Source organism: Biomphalaria glabrata, chromosome 8 (genome assembly GCF_947242115.1).
Source record: "Biomphalaria glabrata chromosome 8, xgBioGlab47.1, whole genome shotgun sequence".
Lineage (NCBI taxonomy): Eukaryota > Metazoa > Mollusca > Gastropoda > Planorbidae > Biomphalaria > Biomphalaria glabrata.
Genome location: NC_074718.1, coordinates 21,032,610 through 21,055,115, shown reverse-complemented (window position 1 = coordinate 21,055,115; position 22,506 = coordinate 21,032,610). Strand labels below are relative to the sequence as shown.

Below are 22,506 nucleotides of genomic sequence, written 5' to 3'. Positions count from 1 at the left end.
AGATAGATAGATAGATAGATAGATAGATAGATAGATAGATAGATAGATAGATAGATAGATAGATAGATAGATAGATAGATAGATAGATAGAGATGATTGATAGATAAATAGATAAATAGATAGATAGACAGACAGACAGACAGATAGATAGAGATATTTTTAAAATACATTTTGTTCTAGTTCTAAAATGAAATATAATGGAGTTTGAATTTGAGATTTATAGCTCTTGGTAGGAATAAAATATGGAGAGCTTTCAATGATAATGATAACGTAAGCCTGGAAGTGGCATTAAGAGGATGAATATTAGCAAAATGTCAATGTTTAGCTATATTTTGTTCTCAATTACATAATGTATAATTTTTTATATTAAAACTTATAAAAAAAACTTTAAAATATATGATAATAGGTAAAATCAATAATTTAAGAAATAAATAAGTTAAAATATATTTACATGCTCAATTTCTTTTATCATAAGGTGGGCCTAAATAGATAAACTTAAAATTTCATAGAAAGTCACTGTAACATATTCCACAGATCACATCATTAAACAGCTTTTACTAAATCATATAAAGTATACAATTAAATTTGTATTTGATACAATTCTTTTTTTGAAAATTTCTTTCCATTTTGTTACTTAGTTTAAAATTTTGTAAAATGAACAAAAATGCTTCATACATTTGCTTTAAAAAATATTTGAAAGACAAAATTAACAAACATTTAACAAAATTATTTGCAGATCTTTTTATTCAACAGTTTAGGATGGAATGTCATTGGGTTTTGATGTCCATTTAGCTTTAGATACATTTCTTACTATTTAGATGTTCTATAAGAGAAAACATTAAACAATTATAACCAATATTTAAAGAATTTCTGCTAGTTCTTTTGTAGTACTAATATTTGACTTTGTTCACTTATTCAAACAGAAAGATATCTAATTTTTTGGAATAAACACAACTGAGGATTCATCTGAGTCTCCCATACTTATTGAGTAGCTTCTACATTCCATACTTCCATTGATTGAAACTTTCTTGGTCTTTTCTAACTCTTGAATGTAACGTAAATGATCTTCAGGCCGAGATGGTCCCCATGATGGATCTGGTCTCAACAACTTTTTGAGACGCTGTGAAAATGTAAAAAAAATTATTATCATTTCTCTTGCATGCATTCCATAATAAAACAAAGATTTTATTAGGCTAAAACTCTGGGGTTAATTTGGATATTATACAAGATAAAGATCAATATAAAGGTGTGCAATGACACACCCGAGTCCAAGGCAGGGTGCTGAAAGAGATAGAAAGCTTCACATAACTTAGCAGTATCCAAGAAAATAAGCACCACCACCAAGATCAAGCACTTCAACACCATTGCTAAGTCAAAACTGCTTTATGAAAAAGAAACCTGGAGAGGAGCCACCATCAACGCAATGAACGAAAATTCAGTAAGATTCTTATGATCTGCTAGCTTGACAAGATCATTAATCCGGACTGTGGCAAAGAACAAATAGGGTGCCCATTGAAGATATCCTTCAGCGACACTGTTTCTACTTACATTTCTGAATGATCCTCTAATAGATGAAATTTTGTAAAGCGCAACAACTGGAGTAGGCAGAACAGATATGACAGCCAACAGCCAGTCTAATATGATAGCCCAGTAAGGGTAAATAAATAAATGCATTTCATTTTTTAAGGAGTCATGATGGTGTCTAACCACAAATTTTCAGATACCTATTAAAGCTATATGGCCACATCACAAGGTCCTCAGGGCTAACAAAGGCTACCTTCAGGGGACAGACAGTGCCAGGAGAAGAAGAAGAAGAGGAAAACAGAGGAAGCGATGGGAAGACAACATCAAAGAATGAACAGGCCTGTCAGTGAATGGAATTCTAAACAAGGCAAAGGACAAAGAAGAATGAAGAATGGCGGTTGACAGATCTTGTGTGGTGCCCCAATTGTTAAACAGAGTAAGGGCTAGGTGAATGTGAAGGATACAGAAATATTTTCAAATAGGTCCAATGTACATGACAGATACTGTTACTATACCTAATTTTTGAAAGGTACATGAATACATCTAATGATAGCAATAATATCTTTTGCATGAAATCACAAATGTAGTATTTTTTGTTTTGTTTCTACTTACATTTCTGAATGATCCTCTAATAGATGAAATTTTGTAAAGCGCAACAACTGGAATAGGCAGAACAGATATGACAGCCAACAGCCAGCCTAATATGATAGCCCAGTAAGGGTATTTGTAATTTGGTCCATATGTTACAGGGCCAAGTGTTATAACACTGAAGGTCCAAATAAACTGAAACACAGAATGAAAAATATCAAATAATATTAAATATTAATGAAGTATTCAGTCTACCAATGAGCCTACCAAGTCTATTAGTGAATATCTACCAAAGAGCCTACCAAGTCTATTATGAATATCTGCCAAAAAGCCAACCAAGTCTATTTATGAATATCTGCCAAAGAGCCTACCTAATCTATTTATGAATATCTACCAAACAGCCTACCAAGTCTATTATGAATATCTGCCAAAAAGCCAACCAAGTCTATTTATGAATATCTGCCAAAGAGCCTACCTAATCTATTTATGAATATCTACCAAACAGCCTACCAACTCTATTATGAATATCTGCCAAAAAGCCAACCAAGTCTATTTATGAATATCTGCCAAAGAGCCTACCTAATCTATTTGTGAATATCTGCCAAAGAGCCTACCAAGTCTGTTTATGAATATCTACGAAAGAGCTTACCAAAATTAAGTCTATTTATGAATATCTACCAAAGAGCCTACCAAAATTAAGTCTATTTATGAATATCTACGAAAGAGCTTACCAAAATTAAGTCTATTTATGAATATCTACCTAAGAGCCTACCAAATCTATTTATGAATATCTACCAAAGAGCCTACCAAGTCTATTTATGAATATCTACCAAAGAGCCTACCTAGTCTATTTGTGAATATCTACCAAAGAGCCTACCAAGTCTATTTATGAATACCTACCAAAGAGCCTACCTAGTCTATTTATGAATATCTACCAAATTAAGAGTCTATTTATAAACAATCAGTTCTACATTTAAAACCTACCAATAGAACAACATAGTTACCATTGATCTACTAAGACTAAGTCTATCACTAATGAATCTAAGATGAGACTGAGTATTTATTTATAAAGACATGTCTCTCACTATGATCACAGTTGGTGTGACAAATTTCCACATATACCTCCACCAGAAGTGGGGTTTCTTGCCAGTCATCAGAATGATATCTCGATATAAGTTATCAACGCCTACATGATATAAAAAAAAATTAAGTCAATAATAATGCCATATGTAGAATGAAATGAATTTAATAATTAAGATTTTTAAGAAATAATTTTTGTTTATGAAACGATATTTTAAAAATGTTTACCTTATATTATATGTTATATATGTAAACATATAGTATGATATAGTCTAGTATGATATACTCATATAGACTATAGTAATATAGATAGTCTCTAGATGTAACAAATTAACCCACTTTAGGCCTACTCGTCTTTAGTGACTTTATAGATAATAATAATTTACAAAATAAAATTAAATATTAAACACTAGCTATGTTTTAAAAAATGTTGAAATGTATGTTTAATAATTGTAGGCGTACGCTTATAAAATAATTGCATAGCTTCAATACAAACTATTCAAGTGTAGCTTACTTACCATAAGCCCATGCAAGAGCAAGACATTCCGTCAGCGAAATGAGCATGAGAGAAAAACTTGCACTATACCAGTCCAAAATTTGAAGGACATAGATGCCCCCCTAAAAAAATAAACAAAACAGAGAAACTAATCATTCAGACGTTAAACTTAGAACTACTTAGATGGAAACTGGAACTAGGGAGAAATAGGTCGTCGTTTGAAGGGGGAAGGCGGGCAAATTTTAGTTGAAAAATCGCACTATTTATATACGTATTCTAATTATTGATATTTTAACCTATTTTTAACTTTTCTAGTATGTTTGCCGATTTGGTGGGGTGGGGAGTGGCGATTGCATAAATCCGCTCCCCCCTCAACCCCTAAGTTCGAGTGGGGGGGGGGCGGTCTAATTTTTTTTCAGAAATCATAATTTGTTAACATTAGTTACAAGTCTATATGATAGAAGCTACTAATAGATATATATTTTAAACAATCTTTATATAAAGTCGTTCTCCTTCTGGTATCTTGGCCACTTCTGTGGCGGTGGGGGGCGATTGTATCTACTGCCCTCCCCACTCTACACTTTTGAAAAGGTGGGGCGGGAGCGGTCCAATTTTTAAGCAGAAACCATCGTATGTGAACAAAATTAGTTGAATAACTTTATAATATAAGCTACTTATTGATATTTGAACTCATTTGTATAATCTCAAATTAAATCATTAGTAAATATAAAATGAAAAAGAGTTGTACCAGGTGGTAGGGGCGATAGATGCAATCTCTCCCCTTCCCAATCGGAAAGACCAAATACTTTTTCTTCAGTATTATACTTTAAAAAATATCTTTTTTTTTAAATCGGTCACTATATAACTTATATATGCTATAAATTACATTTTTATATCAAGTCGCCCCACCCCCATTCATCATGCCATTAGTAATAATTATAAAAAGGAGACAGGACTCTTACATGATAATTGTTTCAATTGTACCGCCCCTGAAGAAAACATGACTCTTAAGCGAGTAATCCTATACTCTTAAGCGAGCAATTCTTGTGTGTATATATATAAATTGTATTTCGAAAACGGCTCTAACGATTTTCTTTAAAATTTCAAGGTATATGTAAATAAATGAGAAATAAATTCTCAACTCCTTGGCCACAAGGCCTGAGCTAGCCTGGAAAACCAGTGACTTGGCAGAATTTAAGTCATTGGTTAATATGCATGACTAAATGCATGACGCGTAGGACGTAATCATCTTTTTTGAAGTAACGTCTGTATTATATAAGATAAGATATCGGTTTGAAAATGTTTCATTATCGAAAAATTAATTTTGGCTCGAATGTTTTATAAATGAACATTTTCCATGACGTCAAAGAGAAAAAAAAAACTTGACACCACTTACGTCACTAGGCTTACAGCAGTAAACTAAAACCATAACTTCAAATACAAAAACAAATCTAACAAGATTACAAAGAGAGTTTGTGAGAAACACAAACTCAAAATCGGCCCCCGAAGTGGTCCACCCAGGCAGGCTTCAATATTTTCAGAAAGAACATCCAAATGAAATTATATCAAAGACAAATGAGAGATAAGAATGGAGAAAGAAGGTTGACAGATCTTGTGTAGTGCCCCAACGGTACAGCAGATCAAAGGATAGGTGCAAGTGAATGCAAAGTTAGATGTGAACCTGGCCTAACTAGTTCCCATTTCAGACCTTGTGGTCTATAGGGGCAGATGATGTAAAGTTCATCTGTTTTTGTGGCCTACGGTTAACGAGGGTGTCATGTAGCCAGCACAACGACCAACCGCCTTTACTTTTCCCCAACTAATATCAGGTACCCATTGGAGCTGGGTGGACTCAGAGGCGCCTAAATATTCCGAAGTTGAAAATCCCAGTCTTCACCAGGATTCGAACCCGGACCCCCGGTTCAGAAGCCAAGCGCTTTACCGCTCAGCTACCGCGCCTCTCCTGGCCTAACTGAAGTCTTATAATTGATGTAATTGTTTTGAAAAGGCCCAATCTCTTATTCGAATGCTCAAAAAGAAAAAAAAAAATTCGCAATAAAGAAAAAGTTCACGAAAATGACGTTTACAAGATTACTAGTGGTTTTAATTTAGGTCTAACTTATAATGCATACTAATTAGCTTTTTCTCTTTAAAAAAACTGCTTGCATAACTGATTTTAAAAATTAGATTTTTCGCTTTCAAAAAAAAAAAAAGTAGCCGTTGCATCAGAACTTTGAATAGTCTAAAATATTGTGATGTCGGATTTTCAATATCTTTTCTAGTTTACGAGATCTAAACGGGACGGACGGACAGACGGTCAGACGGACAGACATTTCGCACAAAACTAATAGCGTCTTTTCCCCTTTCGGGGGCCGCTAATAAAATACTCAGAAAGACACAAAGATAAAGGCACATTTCTCATTCCATATGCTAGGATAAATTTGTACAAATTCTTCTTCCCTAGTGCTATTAGATCATGGAATGGGTTGCTGAGCCAGCCAGAAAAACCAGTGAGTTGCCAGAATTTAAGTTGGTTAACATGTATGACTAGATGCATTACGCGTATGACGTAATCATCTTCTTTTTTGAAGTACCGTCTGTATTAGATAAGATAAGAAATCATTTATTATTGTTTTCATTAATTTCAAATGTATATATACACTTTCTCTCTCTCGAAACAGAGTTAGAATAATGGACAAAATAGCCCAGAAGAAAAATATGTACTGACTATGCCAATAGCTTACCTGAGTAATACAAGATATACCAAGGAGGAATTCAATGAAACATGCTAAAGCTGTGATAACTGTCTTTCTGTGTCTAAGTTTTTCTGGAAATTCATCAATTATGCTACTAATGATAGTTTCAAACATTCCAAACTGAAAGAAAATTGCATTGTAATTTAGTTATAGGAGATTATTTTTTAATGCAACCTCCAGAATAAAAGAAATAAAGAATGTTAAGCAATCAATATACAAATATTTTTTTTGAAGCAGATGGAGATAATGATAGACTTAGTAGAGGATCCTTTTATTGACTACTAAAGAAGGTAACAAAACAGTTCAGATATAACTCATTGAACCAATTACTGATAGTTTTGTTACACTTAGGAATAGCAGTCATATCATGAAATAACGTATGAAAATATTATAAAAAGTTTTCTATATAAGCACTGACCTGGCTATCTAATCCAACAGTAAATAGCATAAGGAAAAACAAAACTGACCATAATGGCGCTAAAGGCATTGTAGCGATAGCCTGTGGGTAGGCTACAAATGTTAGACCTGGTCCTGTGTAATAAAAGAACACTAATAATAATGGTATTTATATTTATAATATTTTTCATGAGTTATTTATTTGTGACAAGCTTTATCACAAATTTTCATAATTTATTGTTATGAATTTCACAAATTATCAAAAAAAATATTCGCATTTATTTTTCACAATGCCATTCTTCGATTTAAAGTTATGTGAGTTAACAAAAATTTTTATCATGTGTGAGTCACTTGTTTTTAGATGTTGAATATAATGTTATGTTTTCAGATGTTGAATACAATGTTATGTTTCCAGATGTTGAATAGAATGTTATGTTTTCAGATGTCGAATAGAATGTTATGTTTTCAAATGTTGAATAGAATGTTATGTTTTCAGGTGTAGAAAAGAGTGTTATGTTTTCATATGTTAAATAGAATTTTATATTTTTATGTGTTGATTCAGACTCGACAAGAAATGACACAGGGTATCCTGGTTGTATCATCCTGTACCGGATGGTATGGTGGATCGCTCAGACAGGGCTTGGGGTGAAGAGCCCTTGGTGCATGCCTGTTTGCCGGATAAAATCCTTTCCGACGGTCTATCGGGTGTTAGGCACTTAGCAGAGAGACGCACTAATGTTGGCGGACTTTAAATGCGACATTTAGTGACATCATGGATAGTGATGTTTATCGTTTATTTTAATAGTACCAGGTGACCGAGCCTCCCTCGGTTAAATAATTTCTTAAGGAAGGATATATATCCGTAGTGGTTTTGGAAATATTTGTGTAATTACGAAAATGAACGATCGGGTAAAGACTACTAGTCTGAAGTTGCTTTTTTGTTCTGTTCACAGAGGTACAACATTGCTCCCTCCTTTATGAATATTCGTCATCGAACACTGAAGCGGTGGAGGTTTGTCAGTTCAGGTGGAGGTCGATCAGTGTGTACGACAGACGACAGGGGCGAATTCCCCACGAAGCCATCTGCACAGTTTTCTGCGACCGTCGCTTTCTCGTCCTCCAATTGGCCAGCCAGTTCTTGACACGATGACGTGATCGTTTGACACATAGAGAGTGTCATTGTTTGTCTGTTTCAGCAGACCCTCCCGACAGACGCCTCTCAAGGGAGCTGTAGGTTTACATGCAGCCATGTTGCAGACGACGTCCAATGCGCCGCAGTCATCATCAGCTAACAGTCTCACGTCCAGGAAATAGATCTCTTCAAGTCCAAGTTGCAGATGTCATCCTTTTGCCAGCTCAGATGACAGAAGTACAAATACTTTGTAGGCGGTTTTTTCTTGGCATCCACATTCTCTGTGTGATGTGCCGAACAAACAGTTCATCCTAAACTTCTGGACGAGCTTCGAATTTCACTCGAAAGCACCGGCAGATAGGCAGAGGTCTTTAAGGTCCACAGCAACAGGCTTGGAGGCAGACCCAAGGTTCTCTTGATCTTTCAGGCTCAATGAGGTACTCGTAGCAGGTAGATCAAGAACAAAAGCTTCAGGCATATAGTTTCTTCATTTGTATCTTTTCATCACAGCAAGCGTTGTCACGTTTCTCGTCACATCCGCAAGACTTGCCCACAACACAGCTACATACAGCGCACCAATCCCCAGCGCCTCCGTCACTATTGTTTGTACAGTCACAGTCCTGACCAAGCAACTTCTCCTTTACCAATGGCTAAAGGCAACTGCTCCTTCACCAACGAGTCTACTCCTTGCAACACCATTTTATCAATGATCTATTGAGCCTTTCTTTTCAATACAATTTCATTCACCTTGTTCCCATCATGTTCCCAATCATGTTGATTTATTCACTCATAGAATCTATATATTCCTGAAGCCTACCAAGGTGCTCAGCAATCTCCGGCTCAATTTACAATAGGTAGGTCTCCGGATCTTCTTCATCGATCAGGGTTTGCCGGAGACGAGCTGTAAGTGTCTCCTTGCTACCACCAAGCTTCAGACGTCGATACCTACTTAACCTTTTTAATTAAGAGTTGCCATTGAGATCGAATCCTACCTCCTCTCGTTAAGTTGCCTATTATTTCACTTCCAGACACCAATGTAATAGCTATGCAATATACAGATGTTTATTCACAGGAGGATATCACAAACACATAGTAACAATGTCTGCCTTAAGCACAGCTTCTTTTTAAGTCCTAGACCTGGGTGGAACTTCATTATCTTGTCTAATAATCTCAACATTACTTTCTAGTTAAAACAATATCCCTTATTAAATAGTATCCGTATTTTTTATTTAGTAACTAGCTGTAAAAATTTTGTATTTATGAAAAAAAATGCTTGCTTAGTTGATTTTGAAAATTAAATTTTTCGTTTTCAGAATTTTGGAAGATCTAAAGTATCGTGATATCAGATTTTCAATATCTTTTCTAGTTTATGATATCTAAACGTGACGAGTGGACGGACGGACAGGCAGAGTACAAAAAATCGAATAGCTGCTATTCCCCTTTTGGGGCCGCTAAAACTTACGCAATTAGCTATTGGTAACTATGTGGTGGCATAAGTTAAGTTAGTCCCTTGATACTTTGCGTAGGTCGTGGCTTAAAGGTTTGAAACTAATACTAGATAACTATAAAACCTTCTATTTTCTGAAGCACTTGACTAGCACAATGATAATATTGTACCAGCCAGAGTCCTCGAGTTCGAACTCAAGACGCAGAACTTTTTTTTTAATTCATAAAATATATTTACAAAGCAGTTACGGTAACACACAGATACACCATCTTTCTTCCCCTCTCCCCTTCCCATCTGGTCCTGACAAGAGATAGGGTCATAGAGCAGAGAGAAAGCTAAAAGCATGCAATCGCGCTAAATTGGTAAAAAAAATATTTCTAATCGCACAGATTAATAATTGTTAGTTATTAATTATTGCAGCACGGGACATCTCCCCCCCCCCCCAGATACTCCCCACACACAAACGCCCCAAACTGGTCCACAAATTGATTGGACCATAGCGCACTAAGCATTCTTAAAGCATGAAAGTTCCGTTAAGTAAAAACAATAAATTATTTCCAATCGCAAAAAATTTTCATTGTTAGTCTAGATCTATTAAAAATTAATTGGTTGTTTCGAAATTATTGATGCATTTTTACTCAATATAAGCTTTGTTGTTAACAAGAAAAGAATGAAAAATTATTTTAAAAATGCAATACCTCCTTTGTACAACTTACAACAAGGCTTGACTTCGAGTCTGAAGATTACTGACAAGTGGAACTTATAGAGCTGAACATCAAAATTACTACATAGTCTTTATTTCTCGTAGAGCGATTATTTTACTTATAATAGCAAATGAATGATTTTAAAAAAAATGAACATTTTCACTCCGCCCCTTTCTTCCTTCTCCTCTCCCCGGAGAAAAAATCCTTGTTAAGTGAATGTATAGATCTAGTAGTCTCTTGGTGTTGAAGTTATTTCTCACGGAGTATTCTGAGGTTTAGAATTTGTGCTGTTGGAGAATATCCCGTTACCCGGTGTGTTTGTAGGCGAAGGAGCTTCCCTTTCACTTCCAGGGCTGTATCTATGACTGCTGTATTTAGCATATTGACTTGTGTGTCGATATCCTGGTCATTGGAGTCCAAGATATTGAGGGCTGCAAAGTGTCCTCCTACTTGTGCCTCGAATATGGAAGCTATTTGGGGGTCTTTCAGCTTGTCCATGTCCTGGTAGGTCCTTGTTTTGTTAAATTTTTTAGGTGTAATTTGAAGGTCATCATAACAAGGTCATGGTCGCTTCCAATGTCAGCTCCATGAAAACTTCTTGTTTTAACCGTAAGGATGATTTCCTTAAAGCGCTGTTGTACCATGATATAGTCGATCTGGTTGTGGTGCTCTCCGTTCGGACTGTGCCATGTGGTTATTTGTGACTTTTTGTGGCATCTTAATGTGTTAGCCAGTAAGAGATTGTTGTATTTAGAAAACTCTAATAGTCGCAGACCTAATTTTTTAGTTGAGAGGTTACTGTATCTTCCACATGTGCCTTTCAAGGAGGTTTGGTAGGAGTCGCTTCATATTTGAGCATTCCAGTCTCCTTGTACAACAAGGATGTCCTTTTTCGGGACCTTATTGACCACTTCCTGTAATTGCTCATCATAGGTTAATGTAGGGGCGTAGGCTTGAATGATAGTGATGTTGAAGGGTGATGCCTTGAACTGTATGGGGAGGAGTTGACTTGATATAGGGTAACTGTTCACAACACACTTGATCTAAGTTCTGTGTACAAGAAAACCCAATCCTTGTTCGTGAACATCTTGTCGTCCACGTAGTACAGTTTATGGCCCTCACCTGTTGTTAATTCGCCTATGTTTTTCCAGCACGTTTCACAGTTCTATGATGTATGAGTCTGTTCAGTTTGCGTGTGAGCTCTTCAACTTTTCCTTCGTCTCTTAATGATCTCACATTCCATGTTCCTCTGGTGATTCTATTTCTGGCATTTATTTTATTTTTGCATGGACCAGTAATATACTTCTCACAACCGCCCTGGTCTGTGACGGCAGGCTCGGCCCTTGGTAACCCGGGCGACGGCCAAGCTAGTATGAATTTATTTACGGTCATGATCTCATTTGGCGTAAAGAGGGCTAGAAATCTGCATGGCGGCGCCCATCCCTCTCCATGCCTGACCACAGCCGGGTACCTCCAATTAGGTGGTTCTCCTTGGTCCTGAACATACGGCCATTGTGGTCCATCTTGGGACTCTTCCATCCAGGCCGGTGACCTTAGTCAAGAAAGCCTTTAGCCCAGTGGTGCCATATTATTACCACCCCGTCACATTGTTTACTACGCACGATGAAGCGGTTTTCCAGGGCATGGCGTTCGGAGTCACTTCTTAAAGATTTAGGGGTTGGAATTACTTTTTACAATATCTCTATTCAAATCGTAACTTCGTGGAAACTTAAGGGTGTGTGGATGACTGGAACCTTGGTGGACACTGATCTCGAAAACGGCTCTAACAATTTTTCTAGAAATTAGACAGTTGCTGTATATCGTTAGCCAAACTTGACCATTATAATTTTTCAAAGAAAAAAAAAATATGGCTAGAGAACGAGAAATTCTTTATTTTGAACGGACTTCAATGGTCTTCAATTATCTCCGCCTTCATTGAAGAGTTTAATAAATTAATGTTCAGGACAAATCCTCTTCTAAATCTAGATCTAAAGGTCAGGTTTTAGAGACCCAAGTAGCCGTCGCACATATTCGTGTCACTCTACAGGGAGTCAAAACGTGCTTTTAGTTTTTGAGCTCTAAAAGTGACAGACAGAGTAACGGACAGATAGATTCACACAACCATGGGCGTAGCCAGAGGGGTGGAATCTTGTGATTGATTTTTTGCTATGATTTTGTTTATTTTAGGTGAAATTTTAATATTAAACGATCACTTGCCCCAGCGCAGCCAAGAGGGTTTTGAGTTCAAAACCTCTTTCCAGCAGGGGGTTTAGCAAAATGAAATTTGCATAGGCCTATGAACGAAATACATTTTACAGTTAGGGTTCAACGCCTAGTGGAGAATCGTATTGGGGGTCGCCGAGCAAAAAAGGTTGAGAACCGCTGCTATAGAAGAAAGAGTCACACTTTAGGTAAAGCTTATTTACATAACTACATAGAATCAGGTGACCGAGCCTCGCTCGCTCGGTTAAATAATTTCATAAGGAAGTATATATGCCCGAAGTCATTTTGGGTAAAAACTTCTAATCTGAAGAGTTGCTTTTGTGTTATATTAGTTCTTAATGTAATTTTACATGACGATTAATAAGAAAGTCTCTTAAGTTCTCCTTCAGTCTAGAAAAACCACAGCTCCCGTCGTGTCGTTTTACATTGCATCTTTTGTGTAAAACTATTTGGCTATTATTGGCTTGGAAGAAAATCTTTGCATTGTAACTTCTCAAATGATTAAGTTCAGACATTTAATATTGCTATTAGTATATTCATTATGGCTTTAGTACGAAACATCAAGTGACGCAAAATCTATACGTTATTAGGTAAAACATGCATTTTGTAACAAGATAAAATGGAGCTTTTTTTCCTAAGAGACTTAAAAACATGTGTTAGTTTTCTAAAGAAGCGTTTCCGTGGGGCATCTCTGTTACGCCGACCATCTTTCAGCTTACTAAAAAAGATTGCCTTTGGCATATGTTCGTCCCTCATACGAGATACGTGCCCTGCTTAGCGTGACTGTTGGACTTTAAGAAGCTCATAACGGCGTTGAAATTTTATAGAAAATCCTTAGAGCCGTTTTCAAAATAAAATTTATATATAAATATATTGTTATAAACCTGGTGGTTGCACAGATGGGGGTAGTGGTGTGTGTGTGTAGTCAGCCGACGAAAATCGCCCCAGGCCAGCGCTAGACGAGCGGTCAACCGTGACGAGTTACGACGGACAGCCGAGACGAGTGTCAACATGACGGTTCGAGAAGGATCGGCATCGTGAACATAGCTCAGGAGCGTCACGAGAGATGTAGTCATCTGACCACCCAGAATGGTCGAGCGACGTTCTGTCCGGTTCTAGAAGGCCAGCAGGGACCCTATATAAAGAGCAGAGGTATCAGAGATCAGTCAGTCACAACTTCCCGATCTACAGTTCGTTACAACGGCTCAGTACAAGTCCGAGACGAGACAGAGAGACCAGTGCAAGAGTTGATACGGCGGAAGATATTTGTACAGTCTTGTATCACGTGCTGCCAATTGTACAGTATTGGCTGTTATTTATTGACATTAAACTATTACGTTATTTTGAAGCCCAGAGTTGTCAAATTCTTTAAGTTGGTGGTGTCGTGTGGTGCAGTTTGCAGCGAGCCTGGATAGGGAGATTCGTAACAATATATACATACAAGAATTACTCGCTTAAGAGTATAGGATTTCCTATTTCGATGAATCATCATGTTTACATGGTGACTTGGATGTACTCACAATAAACGAAATGGGTCTTTGGTGAGAAATAGTTCTGCTACTCAAGAAATAGTCAATAGTGTGTCTACTACTAGCCTTTATCTTTTTATTTTCTTCCAACAAGACAAGTTGGAGAAAGGAAACGGGAAAACGGCACAAATTCGTGGGCAGATTTTAATTCTTTTCAGTTGGAGATTTGTGAGTGAGGGGAAGACCAGGGACTAGTTTTTTTTTTCGGGGAGGGGGGGGGGATTTTTCTCCCCCCCCCCCAGCGCAAAAAAAAAATATGTGTGTGTGTACATAATTAATCTTCATTACCTTATGGCCCTTCATTCTTTCGGTTGTTCCTGGAGTTAGTGGGAAAATTGTAGACTCCCCGCCATTGCTAGCAAGGGGTTATGGGACCTGGGGGATCGCTGTAAGCTCTCCAGCGTGGGGCGGAGCCCCGCCGCCTAGCACTATTTCCGGTATTGAAAGCCAACAAAATGCATATTCTGAGGTATCTACAGTGCATTATCCTGCTATTAAAAAGTTTTATTTCAAAAATCTAATCTGCTATTCTTACTGACTTACGTCTTCGGCGCATTGGGTGGCAAGCTGCTTACACAAAAATCTATCAATGGCAATGTCTGAAGCCTCTTCCAACCTGCTCTGAGGACCTACATGAAAGTGTGGCGCCAAGTTGTACTAGGATGTCACTGTTTGCGCTTTCCTCGTAATACCCTTCATGTCATCGAAACTCTTATTGTGCGTAATTCATTTTGTCGGAGAACATGTCCCACAAACCTCATGCGACGCTCTGTCACAACCTTACTAAGGGGTCGACTCCCAGATCGGAATATGATTTGCTTGATTGAGATTAAATCTTTATAACTGACTCCTAAAATCTGTCTAAGCCATCTCTGTTGAGCCACATTTAGTCTTTTTCGATTCCGGTAGATGACCGACCATTCACTGCACTTATTAATGGAAATTAATAGAAATTTTTAACCTCTCTTGGCTACGCTGTTGGAATTAGGTGATTTTAGTTTGCTTTAGATTTTATATCGATAGGGAAGTTTTTATCGTCAAAATAATTTTTTTGGGAGGTTTTAAATTTAAAAAATTGTGGAGTTGTTTTTTTTTTTAATTCAAAGCCCCGCTATTATAATTTGGTGACTGTAGTTTGCTTTAGAATAAAATTGAAGACAGAGGTTTTCAACCTCAAAAATCTCTGTATGGAGGTATTTAAACCTGAAATCATCAGGAGGGGTTTTAAACTTTTAAAAAAGCCCTCTGGAGGAGGGGGGTTTAAACTCAAAACCCCCCATTGGCTTGGCTACGCTCATAGAATTTTGAGTCTAAAATTTGCTTTTTTTTTATATTGAAGAGGTATTTTTTAGCTTCAAACCTCGCTGAAAGGGGTTTTAAACTCAAAACCCCCTATGGCTACGATCATAGCATTTTAAGTTTGTAATTTTTTTTAAATGAAGAGGTGATTTTAGCTTCAAATCCCGCCGAAAAGGGTTATAAACTCAAAACCCCTTTGGCTACACTCATAGAATTTTGAGTGTGTAATTTGCTTTTTTTTTTTTTATATTGAAGAGGTGGTTTTTAGCTCTAAACCAGTCCCTTTACTGCGCTGGGGCAAGTGATGGTTTAATGTTAAAATCTCATCTAAAATAAACAGAAGCAAAAAATCAGTCCCCGATCAATCCGATCCCCCCTCGGGGGGGGTGAACCCCAACCTCCCCCCCCCCAGGCTACGCCCATGGGCTAGAGTATCACATTTTAAATATATCGAACATTAAAATAAAGCGTAAAAAAACAAAAATCTCTATATATAATTCTCTTCTTCGCTCAAGAGTTTGGACGAGAAGAAGAAGTAAAGGAAAGATCACTCTCTTATTTCTGCAAGTCGGACGAACTAAAGTTACGCCACGGATAATACGTGAAATTCAAGAGTTTGTATTAGAAAATACATAAGTCTTTTCATTTTATTCATTCTTTCTACGCTCTACGTACTTCACGAGCCTTGCGTGTAGCAAAGTCAAACAGTCTATCATAAAAATTATATTTCCTACATAGTGTCGTGCGCATCTTGTAGGGTATTTTCGTTTGAGCACCATAAGGTCTTATTAGTTCTGTTCCTAAGGATGCGCTATATTAGTGTCATTGTTCTCTTGTTGTGCCTTGAGATGAGTCTCTTTGTGTTCTCTTGGTGTGCCTTGAGATTGAGTTATCTGTGTGGTGGTATTCCCCAGTATTGGGTAAGTTAGTTTATTTTACTATCTTCTACATGTCGTAGATCTAAAATCGTTTCTTTTATAATCGTGAGAATGGCGGTATCAAAGGAGTGTGTATTTTTCTTATCTAGGGACGCATTCTTGGGACTCTGCTGGAGTCAAGTCTGAGTTGTAGGCTTGGTAGTTGACTATTGCCCGTGGCGTTGGGTTGGCGTTGTGAGGCCTGATTGACTATGGCACTGAGATTAAGGTGTGCTATAGTCCTTTGAATGTAATTTGTAATTGCTATTGATATTTATTCATAATGTATGTCTCATATATCATTAACTCATGAAACCTTTGTTGTTATATGCAATATTGTTATTCACTAGTATACGTTAATATTTGGTTTATTCGTTCCTGGATATTTATTGCATAAATTGATTGCTAGACTGTTAGGGGTGCCCAGGCAGACGAGCCAAGGCTAAATTATAACCCCGCATAAAGTTAATAAACACTGCTCAGGTGGGGAGCCCGGCGGAGTACATCATACCCTAGATGAGCGCGAGGACAAAACCCACCTGACACATAGGTCACGCTCAATAGCAAGAATTAACAAATGTTTCAATCTATCTACGAGAATTATTGAACTAAAGTAATTCTTTATTAGTTTGAGGCGCGAGAAGCTTCTTTAACCAGATTCCAAAATTACGGGATAATACCGTTTTTTTTTTATAGCGCGTAGGATTGGCATTTTCCATATCGAATGACATCCCAAAATGACAATTTTTGTCTATATATTACAGGAGATGCGTATGGCGTTCGGAGTCACTTCTTAAAGATTTAGGGGTTGGAATTACTTTTTACAATATGTCTATTCAAATCGTAACTTCCTGGAAACTTAAGGCTAAATTATAACCCCGGCATAAAGTTAATAAACACTGCTCAGGTGGGGAGCCCGGCGGAGTACATCATACCCTAGATGAGCGCGAGGACAAAACCCACCTGACACATAGGTCACGCTCAATAGCAAGAATTAACAAATGTTTCAATCTATCTACGAGAATTATTGAACTAAAGTAATTCTTTATTAGTTTGAGGCGCGAGAAGCTTCTTTAACCAGATTCCAAAATTACGGGATAATACCGTTTTTTTTTTATAGCGCGTAGGATTGGCATTTTCCATATTGAATGACATCCCAAAATGACAATTTTTGTCTATATATTACAGGAGATGCGTATGGCGTTCGGAGTCACTTCTTAAAGATTTAGGGGTTGGAATTACTTTTTACAATATCTCTATTCAAATCGTAACTTCGTGGAAACTTAAGGCTAAATTATAACCCCGGCATAAAGTTAATAAACACTGCTCAGGTGGGGAGCCCGGCGGAGTACATCATACCCTAGATGAGCGCGAGGACAAAACCCACCTGACACATAGGTCACGCTCAATAGCAAGAATTAACAAATGTTTCAATCTATCTACGAGAATTGTTGAACTAAAGTAATTCTTCATTAGTTTGAGGCGCGAGAAGCTTCTTTAACCAGATTCCAAAATTACGGGATAATACCGTTTTTTTTTTATAGCGCGTAGGATTGGCATTTTCCATATTGAATGACATCCCAAAATGACAATTTTTGTCTATATATTACAGGAGATGCGTATGAGTTTTCTAAAGATTTTAATAATTTCCGGATATTTCCAGGACTTTTTTCGTATAATTTGCAAATTCAGGAGATTTCCAGAAGCTCCTGGTAACCGCGGGAATTTTGTTATAAGTTAGACAATGGTTTTATTTGATAATTTATACACTTAGAATTAGCGCGGGTCCTATGAAAGCGCGGGGCCCACTGCGGTCGCATAATGATTAAAGAAGCTAGTTTATTCAGGAGTAACATTTAATTATTTATGCGCTGCCTAATTAAATAATGTCTGTTTTCTACTTTGCATCTGTTGAAGACTTTAGAAATTCCAAAGTAATAGTGAAACTATTGTTACTTTTACTAAGTGGCTGCTTTTGCTATCAACTAACATTTTTGTAATACGTTTACTGTATCTGCATCTTAATTACCATAATTAAGAATATGATTTAAAGATGTAAATATCAAATTTATAGTAAGATTGTAATTTTGAATTAAAAATAAATACAGTGCGCTCGGAAAATTATTCATCTTTTTGTAATTTTCGATATCCAGTCACTAATGGACCATGGACCACTTATGGATACATGTATAAGCTCAAAAGTTTTTTCAAGTGATTACCTTGAGTTACAATTTCATCTACACTGGTGTTGAGTTCATGTGCCATATAGCCTAACACTGAGAAAATGACAAAGCCGGCAAACAGACTTGTTCCACAATTAATTACAGGCACCAACATAGAGTCTCTGGAGACAAAAAAAAACTAAAATATTAAAACATTTTCTGAAATACTAAATTTTTTATTTCATAAACATCAAATACTAACTTTTAAACATTTCTAAAGTAAAACTGCAGTCACCAAATTCCATGAATAAAAGAGGGGGGCTGTTTTAAATTACCCCCCCCCCCTTTTTTTCAATAAAAGTCAAAATCAAAACTACCACTACATTACTCTTGGAAAATACGAACTACTGCAAACTAAAAGGTACAAATGCAATGTCTTCTTAGGAAATGTTATGTATTAACTCTACCAATAGTTAGCCATATTGACGTGTTGTTTTTTTATTACAATACCGTACTTGAGATTCTTACTTATGGGGAACCTTAGATTACATTTTTGCAAAGTTTATATCAACTCTGTCTGTTTGTCTGTCGGTCTGTATGACCAAAGGTTTGTACACGTTATTTCTCCGACACCCAATCTCGCTTCAAGCTGAAATTTTGCACAATTATTTATTGTACCTGACAACATAAGAATCAATAAAAACAAAATTACCAATTGTGATAACCCATTTTAGCTCACTCAAGGTATCACTCAGGTCCAAGCATTTAATTATTTTAATTACTCTATTATTAATTTTATTAAATTTAGCCAATCAAGCGCTAAAAACACAACCACCACCCCTCCAATCCAACCCCACCCCTTTGACAATGATGTCACATTTTACCTTCCCCATCTTGACACGTGGCACACTAGACTTTTGACAAGAGTACACTCCCTCTACCTATCTTGTCAGTCATCCGTTGACCCCCCTCCCTCTGGAGCGGCTGGCCCACTTCAAAGAGCCCAGTCAACTCAAACGCCTCTGGCAACGTTGATCGGCTGGCGCTAGCCAATGTCCAGGAGTAATCTATCTTGCCCTGGCCACCTCCATTCATCTCCCCTCTCGTTCTTTAACCACCTGGGCAGAAGACAAAGGGACGCGAGCCGACCGATTTCATGGTCTTTCGATTCGCGCCTTCACGCAATGTCTATCCCCGGAAACTTTCTTCTCGGTCAAGACGCCAGATAGTCTACACCAACGCCCATATCCCACCTCCTATCCATCTTTAAATGGACAAGCCTCTCAGTCCAAGATTTCATTCAAGACCTGCTGGAGAGCGCATCGATCTCTTGCTCGAGCTCTGGATTATTTTCATCCCCTTTTCTTATTTTGGATTGGTGGTATGTAGCTTAGTCAAGTGCTTGAGAACCATTTTACTTAGTTGTGTATTTATGTATTTGTGCATTTATTTACTGCATTATTTGTGTACATATTTGTGTATTTCTTATCATGGATAATGTAAGTAGATTAAGTTTATATTTTATATCATGACTATTGTGGCTAAATATTCAAGACATCTGGACTATTAATTATTACTAATTCACATGCATTTAGCTCCTTAGATACACCGACTCTCGGCAGGGAGCCTTATAGTATTATTACAGATTGATTCCTTGGCAGAGAATTATCATAACATTTCTGTAAACATGTAATAATACTTAATATGTATTTGCTCTCATTCCTTTGTAAGGAATCCGGTACTTATTTATGCATTCTATTTTACCAGCCAAATTGGCCAAAATGTATTACTTAGGTAAAATCATGTTTATTTACTTATACTCCATATTTACTTACCTGAAAGCATGGGCGAGTATCAGTCGTTGACCTCCCCTTCCCTTTCATCTCATTTATCTGGCAATATAAGTAATTGCTATTCACTGTGACTGGTGAACCTTACCTTATCCCTTCTTGTTGTTCCCCTTTATAGGACTTCCCATAATTATGTTTATCTCCCTTGATGGGATGCAATATTTATTGTAAGCTCCCTTTGTTATTTATGAAATTAGTTTATTGTTTCTCTACATCATTCTGAAGATGTCCTTCACGAAAGGCATCTACTCTCCAGTGGTATCATTATGGCTAAACCGATTTGTACATCATGTCGTTGCAGCTTTTATTTATAGGCAACCTTCACTTGGAGACCTAGCAACCTAACGCTGATACCAGATTTGTTGGCACCATATCTGTTGATACCAGCTATACTTACTCTTCACAAGTGCTCAATCAACAACGCTAACCACAGCTTGAGAAAGAATCAATTTAAAAAAATAGTTAATTATTTTGTTCGGTATCTCAAACTATTGTAGGCCTACTTGTCTGAGCCTGCTGGTATATGCTGAAAAAGTAAACTTTATAGGTTGCCAATTGAAAGTATGTTTGGAACAAACAATTGGAAACTTTACAATCATCTGTATTCATGAGCTATTCACTTGCAGAGTGGCATGAATGTCGGCTTGAGACGTGAGTTTGAATTCAGGTCGTTCCTTTTTTTTTTTAAAGTGATTAAGGTCAAATTCACCCAGATCTTCCTTTCTTCTTCCCCTTTTCGATTTTCCCAACTGGTTTAGACAAGTGATAGGATCATAGCGTATTAAGAAAGCTAAAAGCATTAAATATCGCTAAACAAAAACAATTAGTAGATATGTCCCTAATCGCAGAGATTTATTGTTATTGGTCTATATCTATTACAAAGTTAATGACGTCACTGGTCCAAACTAATTGGAATAAACTTTTTTAAAAATGTTTTTCTTGTTTATCTTTTTTAAAGTACATTTTCTTTCTTTTCCCTAAAATAGCTAATAGCTGCGTCAAAGCGTGTTACAAAAATATCTATAAAAAAAAACTAATCAATAATTCTTTGGTGTGTTAAAAATTAATAGTTTCAGTTTTATTGTCGAAAACATCAGATATAATTTAAGGCCATATTAAAAGTGTTTCGAGAGTGTTACATTTGGTTAATTACGGTTTTGGGGGGGGGGACGAAATAGAGCCTTTTAAATATTTCAATATTGAATTGAGAAGTTAAAGAGAAGTCAGAGATTTATTTTGAAGTTGTTGGTATGTGTTTGGGAGGAGGGGATACTAGAATTTACAAGTAATGCGTGTGGGGGGCGGCGTTGTAAAGCGATCCGTTCTTATTCTTTGTGAAAGACCACTACGACAAACAGGGTCAGAAAAAGGGTCGGGTCAAGAAAGGGAGAGAAGGTAAGAGAGTGAGAGGGAAAGCACGAGACTATATAGGCGAGCATTACGATGCACATGGTCCAAAAACATGGGGCTCAAGAGAGAAGGAGAGTGAAAGAGATAAGGAGAAAAAATATGAAGAGAAAGAGAGAAATAGCTAACCGAAAAAATATGAAGAGAAAGAGAGAAATAGCTAACCGAAAAAATATGAAGAGAAAGAGAGAAATAGCTAACCGAAAAAAATATGAAGAGAAAGAGAGAAATAGCTAACCGAAAAAATATGAAGAGAAAGAGAGAAATAGCTAACCGAAAAAATATGAAGAGAAAGAGAGAAATAGCTAACCGAAAAAATATGAAGAGAAAGAGAGAAATAGCTAACCGAAAAAATATGAAGAGAAAGAGAGAAATAGCTAACCGAAAAAATATGAAGAGAAAGAGAGAAATAGCTAACCGAAAAAATATGAAGAGAAAGAGAGAAATAGCTAACCGAAAAAATATGAAGAGAAAGAGAGAAATAGCTAACCGAAAAAATATGAAGAGAAAGAGAGAAATAGCTAACCGAAAAAATATGAAGAGAAAGAGAGAAATAGCTAACCGAAAAAATATGAAGAGAAAGAGAGAAATAGCTAACCGAAAAAATATGAAGAGAAAGAGAGAAATAGCTAACCGAAAAAATATGAAGAGAAAGAGAGAAATAGATTACCGAAAAAATATGAAGAGAAAGAGAGAAATAGCTAACTGATCTAATGCAAGTGAAAAGTCGAAAAGGGATTGCATAACGATGCGCAGGGCGTTCAAGAGAGAGAGACGGAGAGAGAGAGAGAAGGCGAGAAAGAGAAGGAGAGAGAGAGAGAGAAGGCGAGAAAGAGGAGAGAGAGAGAAGGCGAGAAGGAGAGAGAGAGAGAGAGAAGGCGAGAAAGAGAAGGCGAGAGAGAGAAGGAGAGAGAGAGAGAGAAGGCGAGAAAGAGGAGGAGAGAGAGAGAAGGCGAGAAAGAGAAGGAGAGAGCGAGAAGGCGAGAAAGAGAAGGC

General features: G+C 36.9%; 1 protein-coding gene across 3 annotated transcripts in view; it reads right to left on the bottom strand.

Annotated features, from left to right (window-relative positions):
- Positions 1-431: 431 nt before the first annotated feature.
- Positions 432-22,506, bottom strand: part of LOC106058402 (sodium- and chloride-dependent glycine transporter 2-like) — a 102,689-nt gene continuing 80,614 nt past the window's right edge. For all 3 annotated transcript variants that reach the window (XM_056038942.1, XM_056038943.1, XM_056038941.1), the window contains 7 exons: positions 18,311-18,435; positions 6,863-6,975; positions 6,433-6,564; positions 3,711-3,810; positions 3,198-3,298; positions 2,137-2,307; positions 432-1,120 (listed from right to left, as the gene is read on the bottom strand). In XM_056038942.1, the coding sequence (XP_055894917.1) occupies positions 932-1,120; positions 2,137-2,307; positions 3,198-3,298; positions 3,711-3,810; positions 6,433-6,564; positions 6,863-6,975; positions 18,311-18,435 (931 nt within the window). In that variant the 3' untranslated portion in view covers positions 432-931. The remainder of the gene's footprint in view (positions 1,121-2,136; positions 2,308-3,197; positions 3,299-3,710; positions 3,811-6,432; positions 6,565-6,862; positions 6,976-18,310; positions 18,436-22,506) is intronic.